Here is a 13,810-nt window from a genome sequence, read left to right as displayed (position 1 = left end):
AGTTATACACAGAATAACCAAATTCCCAGAGATTTTTTTTGAAGAGGGAGACCGTTATTTTTAAATTCTGTTCTTTAGTTCTGGTCTCTCCCAGGTGTCTGTGGAGTTCTGTTCCAAGTCGGAAACAGCATCGTTGACCTGAATGAACAAATTGAGTGCTCTGCCCATCTTTGAACAGAATGAAATGACTACCTGCAACTCCAGGGTGACTGTAAATGTTGTTTTTACTCCTGCTATCTCCATGGGTGACTAGGGAAAGCACATATTGAGCTTTTCTGAAGACTAATGATCTACTTTAATCATTGTAATACTGTGTTGTAAGGTTAGTGCAGTCTTGCTGCAGTACTTTATAAAAATGATAACCTCCATTCCAACAGTAACTTCTGTAATACAGTGAGATTATCAGTAAGATGAAACAAATAGAAACCAGCAGTAGTCCTAAAAACTAGTGTTCCAAAACTAGCTGCTCCTGAGCCAAGCTGTTCTAATACAGGCCTTGTGGAAAATTGGCCAAGTCTATAGAAGCAGAGAAAATTTGATTTCTGTTACAGAAGCAGAACAAATACAATCCAGCCAAATACTGACCAGGCAGTGGCCATAGACAGTGCTATCAAGTTGCACTTCCTCAGCAATAACCTGCTCCTTTTAAGCTCCACCAGGGCCACTCAGTTCCTTCCTTCCTTTACAGCCTTGGTTCCTACGTGCACAGAAGAACTGAACTCCAGAGCTGAGAGTATCTGCGCTTAATATCAGGGCAGCATTTGAATGAGCATGACATAAAGAAGTCTCAGCAAAACTGGAGTCAGTGGGAATGCAGTGGTGGGGGAAGCTGTTCTATGGTTTGGATCATAACTATCTTCTATTTGTGCTAGCTATCATTGTTGAAGGTCACTCATCTCAGCCTTGAAATAACATTGCAGGAGTTTGTCATGTGTCTAAGCCCACCATCTTTAGCTGCTTCTTTAAACACCTCCTTTCCCTTATTAGGTCAGAATTCAGGATGCTTGGTGGTGTTTGCACAAAGTTCAGCACCAGTCATGCTTCCCCAGATACTGAAGTAATCCATGCAGCAAGACCTGAACATTGTCCAGATTTGGACTGACAAATGTGGCAAAAAACATTGCTGCCAAATAAATATCAAAGGCCAACCCCATCGAGGGGGAATCCAGTCATCACCCCTTGACATTGAATGGTAAAACATTGTTGAATCCCCTGCTGTGAACATCCTGGATGTAACCATTGACCAGAACAGCCATGTGAATACTATGTCTATAAGAACAAGTCAGAACCTAGGAACTCAGCAGCGAGTAACTTATCTCCTAACTCCCCAATAACTGCCTACATCTACAAAGACAAATCAGCAGTGTGATGGCAAACACTTGTCCTGCCTGGATAAGTGCAGTTCCAACAGCACTCCAGAAGCTCATCTTTATTTAAGACAAAGCAGCTTGCTTGATTGGCTTCCCATCCTCACCTTTTAACATTCACTCCTTTCACCATCAACACAGTACCAGAAGTGCTTACTGTCTACAAGATGCGCTGCATCTAGCACTTCAATCCAAATCCCCAAAAGTAGGTGGTTGACATTGTTTGGTTTAAATACAGAAAAATCTGGAACAGGAATTCAACTGCTCAAACCTGGTTTTACTGAAATGGGACCAGGGCTAGGTGACCAATTCGAACACAGAAGTGGCTTGGCCATTAACTGTTAAAATGAGGCAGCACATCTTCATTTTAATAGTCATTCTACAATCAAGTGTAGGTCTATTCCTCTGGAAACATAGTATCTTAAAGTAGCAAGAAGGACAAAGTCCACGAGATCAATGCCTTTAAGCACTGCTTTTGGGTGAAAATGAACTCCAACATGCTACCCTGTCAACCTCAATCCCAGTTTACCTTGGTCTGTCCGTTCTTTTCTACTCTCTTACCATCCTTGCAATTCCTAGACTCTACCTAACTGCATGTAATTCGCTCCCCATAATCAGGCCTCCCTACTTTACAATGGAATGACCCACTCTGCTGCCAGTATCTCTTGTGAACCCCCACCCCCACCAACTTTATTCAAAGGTCTGATGTACTCTCGAGAGCTTTGACCTCGTGATACAGCTTCCTTTCTGAGAGGCCTCCAGCCTGCCGTTTTAGCTGGCTGTCATGGAAACTCCCATGAAAAAATAAATACAGCAGTTAATCACAAACTCACTGATTCGGGTTTCACCTCACAGCACACATCTTGTGCAGAATCCAGCTTCAGGCTAAAATCCAGACAGTTGATTCCAATCAGTATGTTTGTACTAAAATTTATTATATGTAAAAACTGTACAATAATGGACCATTGAACAATTTAATTGTGTAATTCTTAAAACAACCTGTTTATTTTTTTCTCTTGCAGAGTAACACAAACTTATGATGCTGGAGCCTGTGTCTATTTCTACTTTGCTTTTAATTACAGGGGTATAAGTGACCCAATTTCTGTGTTTGAGCAAATTGAGGTAATTTTGTCTTGGACCTTTTCTGTTGTTGTTCTGAATATTACACTACATTTAACTTTAGAATAAAATGTAAAGTTTTATTTGAACATAATTTGAGTTACTGATAAAGTTTGACAAATTTGATTATAACAGTAATGTGGTGATTGGTTGCTATTTTTTGCAACTGATCCATGTCTTTTCTCTGATCTTTCCAAAACACCTGATTACTTAATTATCTGGTTAGAAATGGATGTAGGGTTATGTGGGCTGCTATCCCTGAACCTGTACTTGCAACAGAGTAGAATTAAAATACTCATTGACCCTGAAATTAATCCCAATGATTCCTAACCAAACGTTTCAAATAACTAGAATCAGATGTTGTGAATAATCAATACTAGATACCGAGTTTAAAACTGAAACAAATGACTTAACAACTAATTATCAAGATAGTATCTTCAGCAGAGCAAAATTAAACAACTAATTAAACTAATGAATGCCTAATATTTAAACCCAATACCTTTAATTCTAATCCCTACTCTCTCAAAGATAGACATCAAACAGTCACAGTTAAGGGATAAGTCAGAAGGGAAAAATAAATGAGATGTACCTGGCCGGTTCATGTAAACACTCTCCATAATCCATAACATCACTGGCATATGGGGATCTGACAAGCCAATGCGTACAGATATCTCCCACTGAGCTCAGAGGAATATTCATTTAATTCTTGTAATTGAGATTCTATTCTTCGAACTTGAAAAAGTTGATAATGGGAGGCTAACCAGGGAGCAATTAAACTTCCATCCTGTACCCTTGAGAGGCACAATCTTTCTGGTTTAAACGTAGTTCAAAAATTAGTTCAAACTCTGGCCTCTCCCTGCCAGACTGACCATCTCTTCACAAGGTCCTAGTTAATATTCAACATCTGCCATCTGCTTGATCATAAGGCCCTTCCAGAGTCAAAGCACCCAAAAGCATGTTTTAACATAAAACAACCTAACTTTCAGGCCTGACCTCCTCATGTATTAGTTATTGGTTCACTTTCTTTTCTAAAAAAAAGCACATGCTGCTTCCCACAGTCCAAAGGGCACCTTCACCTTTCAGCTAACAGTTCACAGGTCCAATCCAAAACTGATAAAAAGAATAAAATAATGAGAAATCAGCAAGGGTTCTAACGCTATGAAGTGCACTATGCCTGTACAAAGTTCATTGTTTTATTGTTGGATCAAAATCTAATTATAGAAACAAACATGTTGGTGGACGCTAATAGACCGAGATGGTTATAATTAATTGAAATGTTCTGCACTCCAGTTTGAAACTCTGCTGAAGGAAATAAACTTACAGTTGCCTGGTAATACATGACTTGAATATTGCTGAAAATAGATATTTGCAAAAGTTTTTGCCTTGCACTTGTAAGCATAAGAATTCCAAATTTCAAGGAACCACAATTTGTACTACACGAGAACAGGGTAGTGATTATTTGGCAAGTCATCACTAACTGAGTTGTTGCCATCAGAAAAAGATACGAGACTTGAACATACTACTTTTGTTTGCAGCGAATGGGTCCCTGTGTCCAAGTGTATGTTGGTCCTAGCAATTGTAAATGAATCAAGATATGAACTCTATTTATCATAAATTGTTGTTATAGCTGTTAACGCACTTGGAAGAATTGTTAAGCCAATCCTGCCGAATCACACAACCATATTGAACTTTGTCAGCGATAGTAAGAACTACTGATGCTGGAGTCTGAGATAACCCAGTGTGGAGCTGGAAGAATACAGCAGGCCTGACAGCGTCACAGAAGCAGGAAAGTTGATGTTTCAGGTCGGGAAAGGGTCCCGACCTGAAACATCAACTTTCCTGCTCCTCTGCTGCCAGGCCTGCTGAGTTCCTCCCACTCCGAACTGTGTTGTCCATTTCTAACTGGTTGGACCTTTATTTTGCAAACAAGGATTAGTTGAGTACATCTTATTGCAAACAGCCAAAGGGAACATGCTGACTTGTGCACCCAGTCATTTGTATGTACGGTCTACATTGCTGTCAGTGCACTCGCAAAGCAATTCACACAGACCATCCCTTGATTGTGGTAGGCAGAATTTCTTTTTGGACTGATCACAGTGTCCCATTAGTGGAAAATACAATTTGCATAGCCAATGCATAGTAGCACCATTAAATAGCTTGCTTAAACTGTTCAAGGTTTTTGAGTTACTTGGCTTTTCTGAAGTAAATTGAGGTAGACCAAGCAGTTTACATGTCACAGTGTTGTGTTGTGGCCAGTGGCCCACTTGCAAGTTTGCATGATGCACATTGTACTATCATTTGATGCATTAGCTATTATCCTACAATATAGCTTTGCTGCCCACTGCTACTTCACTGTCAGTGTGTAAATGGCAAGGGTTCTGCTTACAAGATAAGGTCAGTCCTATAGTGTGTGGAGCTATATGAATCCCAACATGCATATTAACAGGTAATTATGGTGGTTAATAGTGGAAAATTAGTTTGCAGATTTATCAACAGTTGTGTCAAGGAAAAAGAGTGTGTTAGAATGCTCCATCTTCAAAGTGAATTGATTCAAGGATGGAATATGCTAAGCTGAGTAAGGAAATTTTTGCATGTAGCTGTAGATTCAAAGCTCCTGAACTTCTCATCTAAGCACGAGAAATTTACTATGTGTGGAAGGTTAGGGCATGTCTCAGTAACATGTTTCTTCTGGAAATTACTGAAAATGTTCACCAGTGCTGGACCTAGAGGCAATCCCATCTCTATACTATCCATTGGTTAAACATAGTGTCAGTAAAATTGAACTTGGTGCATATTGCTGCCCTCAGTCTGTTAAATACAAATTCAGAAAATAAAGGTGGGCCTGTAATGCTCTGATGATCTGAGCCTGTTATGTGTGGCATCTATGAAGGTATACTCTCGTTCTCTCCCAGTGAATAATGAAGCAAAAGAATTGGCATACTGTTAGCAGACACGGGTTGCTTGTGTGAAGCTGGTTTCTGCCCCTCGTGACAAGTTAGAGGAAAAACAAAATTGGGCCACCCATAAGATGGGAGTTCAGGGCTAATCCCAAGACTTTCCCAACAGAATCTCTGTCACCATTTCTCATTATGGCCTGTGAACTCTCAGCCCCAAAATCCTGTTATGCGAACCCTGAGCTATGCTAACCATCAAATTAAGAGCTAATGTTTACTATTGCTAGAAATGACCTACATTCATCTGCACAGACCCATTCACTGCAGCAACATGAATATCTTCAAGCCTTGTCACTTCTTAAAAGTTTTATATTGGGACCTTTGGGAGCCTGATGTTCCTTGTTGCATTTTCCATGCCAATGACTTGGCCAAACAGAACCAACTCATTAATGAATCAAGCACCCCTTCCTCCTGTGGCATGAATTGTTATTGTTTGAAATTTGGCATTCTTTCTTTTTATCTTTTGCTTGTTATTCCTTTTGTTGTCTTTATAAGACTAAAAGCTTTTCAGTAATATTGAAACTCTAATGTGTTTGCATCCTCCCAAAAGGTAATGCATTTTAAAATGTCTGCTGTATTAAGGTCTATATTTGGTATATTTTCTGATCCATATAACATAATGACGCTGACACCATGTTTGAAATCTGAAGTGCTCTGTGAGCACTGTCAGATGGTCACCACTGCAGGCCAGCACTTTGACAAATCTATCTGGTGCAGGCCATTGTAAAAGATTGGGAGAAAATTGAAATTTTAAAGAAAATTAAGTTTGCTGTGTTATTATCAAAAGTTTGTCCGAAGATTTAGCTGTCATTAAAGGAACTTAGCAATTTTTAGTAACTTTCAAACTATCCCTTTGTTATTTCAAAGAACGTTTGCCTCAATTTTGTAAAATTCAACACATTGAAATGATTGGAGTATTTTGGTAGACTATAGCAGTTCTTCCACTTGAGGAAAAGATTGAATTATACTTGCCATCAGTTTCAGATGTGTTTTGGTAACGTGTAAAAGCATTGTGTTCTCTTTCCACCCTTTTTATGCTTGTCTTTGGCTAATACTTAGGCTTTTTCTTACATGTTGTAAAGGACCAATTTTTTTTTAATGATCTTTAAAGCAAATATTATTTACATTTTAATTTATTGTAAAATTTAAATGTTTCTTATGTAACTTGCTATGTCTTGAAATTGAGCAGTTACATGATGACCTCAATTTTGTATTGCCACTAGCATGACTTTTGATGTGCATCAAAATATGTTTTGAAACTTCTGAAAACGCCCTTAGAAAAGAGTGGAAGCATAATTTGTGGCTGTTGCCAATAGTGAAGTGTACAGGGAAATCTTTCTGGGTAGCATTATAATAGTTTGATCCTACACAATAAAAAGTGATGTTCGAACTTGAACTACGTGTTGATGAATGTATTTAAGTAACAGTTTTTTTTAATTAAATTAGGCTTCAGCCAGAGAAGAGATACTTGAAAATGGAGGAAGTCTTTCTCACCATCATGGAGGTGAGTACAATTTCTCATCTTGTGCTTCCCACCCCCTCCCCTCTCAGTTTTGTACTAAACAATAATGTTCTCTCGATGTCTGATGTTTCACACAAATAACTTCTCTCACATTGCAAATTGGGAGTGACTGGGTAGTGATGCCTGGAGTCTGGTTTATCACTGAACAGCTCCCACTATAATTTATTTACCTCTTCCCCACCAGCCAAGGCCAGCCAACAGCTGAGATCAGGGAGTTTAAACTCGCAAGGGCCTGTTGTTCAGTACTGAGCATGGTACATTTACATGCAACCTAGTTTAAAATACTAACTTTGACAGTTGTTCTATTGCCTATTAAAGGTCAGTGAGTCATAGTGACAGCAAGGAAACAGATGGTTCAGTCCAAACTGCCCACACCGACCATGTTCCCAAATCAATTCACTCTCACTCCCCTGCGTTTGGCCCATATCCCTCCAAAACTTTCCTATTCAAGGACTTATCTAAATGTCTTATCTGTTGTAACTGGATCTACATTCACTGCTTCCTCTGTCAGTTCGTTCCACATACAAACTGTTCACTCGTTTTTTGAAACAAGTGTTGCTCCTCATGTCCTTTAAAGTTGTGTCCTCTCACTTAGCAAGGGGGCATAATTTTTCGAAATTAACCACCCTAGAGAAAAGACCTTGTTATTCACCCTATCTATACTCCTCATGATTAAACCTCTATAAGGCCACCCCTCAACCTCCTATTCTCCGGTGGACTAAGTCCCAGCCTTTCTTTATAACTCAAATCTTCCATTCCTAGCTACATCCTGGTAAATCTTTTCAGAACCGTCTCCAATTTATAATATACTTCCTACAGCAGGGCAACCAGAACTGTACATAGTACTCCAGAAGTGGCCTAACCAGTGTCCTGTACAACTTTAACAAGGTATTCCAACCCAATGCTCCAAAGTCTGAGCAATGAAGGCGAACGTGCTAAATGCCTTCTTAAGCACCCTGTCTACATGTGATGTAAATTTCAAAGAACAATTTACCTGAACCCCTAGGTTTTTCTGTTCTGCAACATTACCCAGGGTTCTACCATTGCTTGTATAAGTCTTACCCTTGTTTGTTGCAACAAGTTGCCATACCTCAGTTATCTAAATTAAACTCCATCTGCCACTCCTCAGCCGATTGACCCAATTGATTAAGATCTCATTGTAATCTTAGATATCCTTCTTCACTGTCCAATATGGGGGACCACAAAAATAAATATCCAATATGTTTAGAAGGACATGTATGCTTTGGAGAGCCAGGGTAGAAGATATTTACTAGAATGATACAGGAATGAGGGATTGGCTTTAGATGTATGAGACTGGAGAATGTTCATTTTGGTATCCTTGGAGCAGAGAAAGCCAAGACAAGATTTCATAGATATTTAAGATTATGACTGAATTGAATATGATAGGTGAAGAGATCTGTTTCCAGGTTTAAGATGATAGGCAAAAGAAAATGAGCTGATATGAGAAGATCATCTTTATATAGTGAACAGTTAAGATTTGGGATGCAGTACTTGACAACATGATGGCTATAGATTCAAAAGTTACCCTTTCAAAGGAGTTGGATAAATATTGGGGAATAAATTGTAGGGTTCTGAAAAAAAGACTTAAGGGAGTTTTCCCTGTAAAAGATTTGGCACAGTCTCACTACATAAGAATGTCCCTCTGTAATTATACGGAACATTGATGAAGCCACACCTGGAATATTGTGTGCAGTTTTAGCCTCCTTATGTGAGGGGGGCTATTCTTGCTGTAGAGCGAGAGCAGCAGAGATTTATAAATTGATTTGTGAGATGACAGGACTGGTGTATGAGGAGAGACTGAGCCAGTTAGGATTGTATTCACTGGAGTGTAGAAGAATAAGGGGGTTCTCTTCACCCTGTTAAGAATTTTATAGGTTTCTAACAGGTTAGATGCAGGAAAGATGTTCCTTATGATCAGGGAGTCCAGATGCAGGGGTCATAATTTAACGATAACTGAAGTGAAAAGTTTCTTCACCCACAGAGTGGTGAGCCTTTGGAATTCACTATTACAGAAAATGATCAACCCCAAAACTGGGTTTGAGGAAGATATAGCTCTTGTGGCTGAAGACATCAACGGATATGAGAGGAGGGTAGGATTAGGATATTGAGCTCTATGATCAGTCATGATCATAACCAATGATGGGGGAAGCTTGAGGGGATCAAATGGCCTATTCTTATATTCTGTGTTGCTATATGCTTAAAATCAAGGAATACCAGTTGAGCTATACATTATCCTGCATCAACATGACAGTGAATTCAATGAGCAGATTTTTTTTCTGGTACAGAAATGGATGAGAAAATTTATTTGATCAGGATTCCATACTGTTTAGAGGGGCTTATGGGACTAGCCATGTAAAAGTCTGTTAATCGTAATTGCACAAATTGAAGACACAGTAAATTTCGCAAATATAAATTTTAATCAGTTGTACAATTGTAAATAAACAATAATTACTTTATGTTCAGTTATAGTTTGCTATATATTTATAATTTATATACATGACTCCAAGCTGATGACAAAGAAAACTATCATTTTTACAGATGTTATCAAGTTGTGAAAGATAATGTTCTGAATATTAACAATCAGATAAACTAAACACAATGGCAGTCAGGTTGAGTGAGGAAATGGGATACTGAATGGAAAATTACACTAAATAGAGGCAGCTTCATCTTGGGTACAGAAATGATGTTTAAACTCAACAGATGTAGACTACAAGAAACCACTTGGAAAAAATCTGGAATTATTGTTATATGGTTCATAGAAACAGTCGGCACATTTTGATTTTGAATGTATAATCTGTCGAATAGTGTGGTTAATTCCAGGCAGTGAAAGGTCTGTATGAGACTGCTGTCTTTGTGCATGTATACTACTGGTTGCTGTCATTGATATTCAGGACCTAAACTTGCTGTGATGCATTGCTTAAAGCAATGAAACATGAGAAGTTGAATAGGCTCAGATTGTTTACCCTGGGGAAACATTATCCATATATTAAAAACATTTTTAAATGCACATGTGAAACATGATTCCCCCCCCCTTCTAAACGCCAGTGGGAACAAGCCCATCCTGTCCAACCTATCTTCTTAAAACAGCTCACTCATCTGGGTATCAACCTAGTAAAGTGTTCTGCAGTTCTTCTGTTTGTGATACTCTGCTTGCTTTATTCTTCATGCCAATATGAAAAGCTTCACATTTTTCCACATGATGCTTCATGAGCTAGTATTTTTGTCTACAAGAAATAGCAATGTGCAACCTCCTTACATCATCTTTGAAACACACTCTCCACGACATATTAGTGTTATTGGAGAATTTAGCTACCACATTTTCACTCATGTCATCTAAGTCATTAATGTAAATTGTAAGAAGTTGAAGACCAGCGCAGACCCCTGTGGAACTCCATTCATCACATTCTGCCAGAGTTCTATTTATGTCTACACTGTTTTCTGCAGTACTTAATATTAGAGAACTGAATACATGGCTCAAAGACTGGAGTGGGAAAGGTTGAATCCTGTTCCAGGACCATTGGCACTGATACTGGAGAATGTGTGAACTGTATCATTGGGAATAGTGAATATGAAGTCTAATGCAGTACTTCAGCTAGTTTATTTGCATTAACGCGACCTACATTGCTACAGAGACTGTTGGGTGCACAGTACCCACAGGTGTGTCTACTGAAAGCTCCTCCTTTACTCTGACCAATTTCCCACGATGTCACAGTGGGTAGTGCTTCACTGCACTCAATCAAATATTAACCCTTTCAGGCACATATTTAATACTTTGAACCATCTCTTCCTGCCTGCATCATGGCTCCTACGCCCAACTTCACATCATTACTTTCAATTTCCTGGCATTAATCATCTCCTCTGAACTGTTGTTGCTCAGTTGCATTTCCAAACTCCTCCAGGATGATCTCAGAACTCCCTGCTTCTTCCTTGTTCAGAAACCCAATGAATTCTCCTCTGCCTGGCTGAGTGTGTTCTCATTCTGGCGAAGTTCTCCTTCAATTCAACTCGTTTCCTCAAAATCAAAGGTGTTACTGTAGCTTTGCACAGTGTAATAATTTGAAGCCCCTTGTGCTGATTTCCAAAAGGGAGGTGGTGCTTAGCAGATCCTTTAAACTTCCTTACGATGGATGGTAGAAACCAGGGGAGAGGATGAACTAATGTGGATTTACAGAAAGTCTGTCAGAAGGTGCCATGTGAATACTGTTAGAAAACATTGAAAATTATAGAATTAAGGAATGTTAGCAATTTTCAGTTGTAAAAGCTAGTTGGGAGAGGACAAAGAGATCGGGTAGTGATGGTTTGGTGGGCGGTTGTGTGCAAGATCCTGGTTAAAAGTATTTAGTGTTTCACAGATTTCTGTTTGAAATTGTGTACGTTGATGATTTGTGGTAACCTTAAAGGGACTGTTGTCTAATTCTGGAGGCACAGCTAAAACTGGAATTGCTGTCCAGGCACCAAAGAAAGCTACAAGGGCATATTGATAGAATGTTTTGGTTTATAAAAAGAAACAATTACACTTTTGGAGGAAAGCCAGATAAGCAGTTTTCAAATTCATATCAAAAGCAGCACCTCAACTGCACAAGGCCAGAGACTAAAATAATGGAATACAGGACTTTGTAGTAAAAGACATGAAATATATGTCATGACTCAATTGTGATTTTATGGAAAGACCTTGGGAAACCACCTTTGAAGTAACAATCAGCTCTGCACTTCACATATGAAAGGCATTGAGACAATAGAACTGGAGTGATGCATGTTCATTAGCATGTTGCCTGATATGACAAAATAAAAATGCAAAGAAAACCTGACCAATTTGCGCTGTTTGGAGCAGAGCAGGTTTTGATAAAAAAAAATGGTAGCAGTTTTAAAATTGTGAGGGAAAAGTAAAAGATCGATAGAAACAGTCTGTCACTGATGATTTAGGATTTTTTTAATAAGAAATCTAGAAAGCAATTCAAGCAAAAGCATAATCAATATTTCAAGAATAAGTTAGCGAGTCAGAAATGGGAATGAAGGGATATGAGGGCACACGTATGGGATTGGGAAGACGGGTACATGAGAAAAAATGTAGTTGATTTATTTCAGTGATAATATGCATGCAGTATGCATATTGGTCATCTATATCATTATAAGTGGGAAGTTGAGTTCAAATGGAATGATTGCGTAATGTCAAGGGAGTGGTAATGTATCAAGTTGGGTGAAGATACAGTAGTTGCATTCAGCAGAGGGGGATCTGCAGAGAGAAAGCAAAAGCTTTTTTTTTAATTTATTTTTTTCATTCACAAGATGTGTGTTGCTGGCCTGGCCAGGCCAGCATTTATTGCCCATTCCTAATTGCCCAGAGGACAGTTACGAGTCTACCACATTGCTGCGGTTCTGGATGCATATGTAGGCTGGACTGTGAGAGAACAGCAGATTTCCTTCTCTAAAGGGCATTATTAAACCAGGTTGCTTTTTCCAGCAATCAGCAGTGGTAATTCCAGATTTTTATTGGCCTCAAATCTCACCATCTGCCAAGGCAGATTCGAATTTGGGTCCCTGGAACTTTACCTGGTGTCTGGATTAATATTCTAGCAATAAAACCACTCGGCTATCGTCTCCCCTGAAAATCTCTTCAGTGGGTCAAAAAAGCCCTAATTTGTGGTGACGAAAAGCAGGCATTGATGTTGTCAGCCAGAAGAAAAATTTTGCATGGTGTGGGGAAGACTCATTTAAACCCTGAATATCTGCTGCCTGGTGTTCTTTCAAGCCTAGTTTGTTTAATTTATTAGTGGTTGCAAGTGAGTTCAGCTTTGAAAATTGATGCAGTTACTGCATATCCAGAAATAACTTCTCTGAATATTGCCTTAGTTCTGGAATCCCTATTAATCCACTTGATGCCGGCTCTTAAGGGCTGTCCCTCAGTGACATCAGTAGTTTTCTTATGTATGATAATAGCAATTCTCCTACGACTCCCATCATGCTTAAAATTGAGAACTTTCAAGCTTTTCTGGTACATTGGATAAGTAGCATCCTCTTCCACCTGAACATTGGAACAACATAACTCTTAGTCACTACCTTAAGTTTCACACCTTTGCTGCTGAAACCATTTTAGTTGTTCATCATTTGCTAAATGTATCAGAGCATGCAAAACTTCATTGCAAAGCTGAGCTTTAATCCTGTTCATTTCTGTCCCTAAGGCGGCTTATTTTTACTATTTTTATTCCATAGTTTGCTGTTTGAATACAAAGATGACAATGGCCTTTGCTAATTTTAGATCATAGTCTGTTCATAAACTTCAGCACCTCTGTGTTATGTCATGTCTTGCACTAAATCCAAAAACCCATCATTTCTGCCTGAGAGTCATGCAGCTGTACAGCATGGAAACAGAACCTTTGGTCCAACTCATCCATGCCGACCAAGTATTCTAAGTGAATCTAGTCCCATTTGCCAGCATTTGGCCCATTTTTACCTCCTAAACCCTCTTTGTGTACCCATCCAGATGCATTTTCAATGTTGTAATTGTACTAGCCTCCTCTTTTCCCTCTGGCAACTCATTTCAAACAAGCGCACCCTCTGCATGAAAAAGTTTCCCCTTTTTAAATCTTTCCCCTCTCACCTTAAATAGTTCATTGAATCCCTACGGTATGGGAACAGGCCCTTCGGCCCAACAAGTCCACACTGACCCTCAGGGTCCCACCCAGACCCATCCTCCTGTAACCCACAGAACTTAGTGTTCAGGGATGTTTAGATTAAGTGTGTTATGGGGGATGGGTCTAGGTGGGATGCTCTGAGGATTGATGTGGACTTGTTGGGTCGAAGGGCCTGTTTCCACACAGTAAGGATTC

General features: G+C 39.2%; 1 protein-coding gene across 1 annotated transcript in view; it reads left to right on the top strand.

The window, feature by feature from the left end:
* The window catches only part of agps (alkylglycerone phosphate synthase), a 130,049-nt gene that overhangs the window by 109,781 nt on the left and 6,458 nt on the right, over positions 1-13,810 (top strand). Inside the window, exons 18-19 of the mRNA XM_048534268.2 lie at positions 2,390-2,489; positions 6,887-6,944. Coding sequence (XP_048390225.1) covers positions 2,390-2,489; positions 6,887-6,944 — 158 coding nt within the window. The remainder of the gene's footprint in view (positions 1-2,389; positions 2,490-6,886; positions 6,945-13,810) is intronic.

This window comes from Stegostoma tigrinum, chromosome 7, assembly GCF_030684315.1.
Source record: "Stegostoma tigrinum isolate sSteTig4 chromosome 7, sSteTig4.hap1, whole genome shotgun sequence".
Taxonomy (NCBI): domain Eukaryota; kingdom Metazoa; phylum Chordata; class Chondrichthyes; order Orectolobiformes; family Stegostomatidae; genus Stegostoma; species Stegostoma tigrinum.
This window is presented reverse-complemented; position numbering and strand designations above follow the sequence as displayed.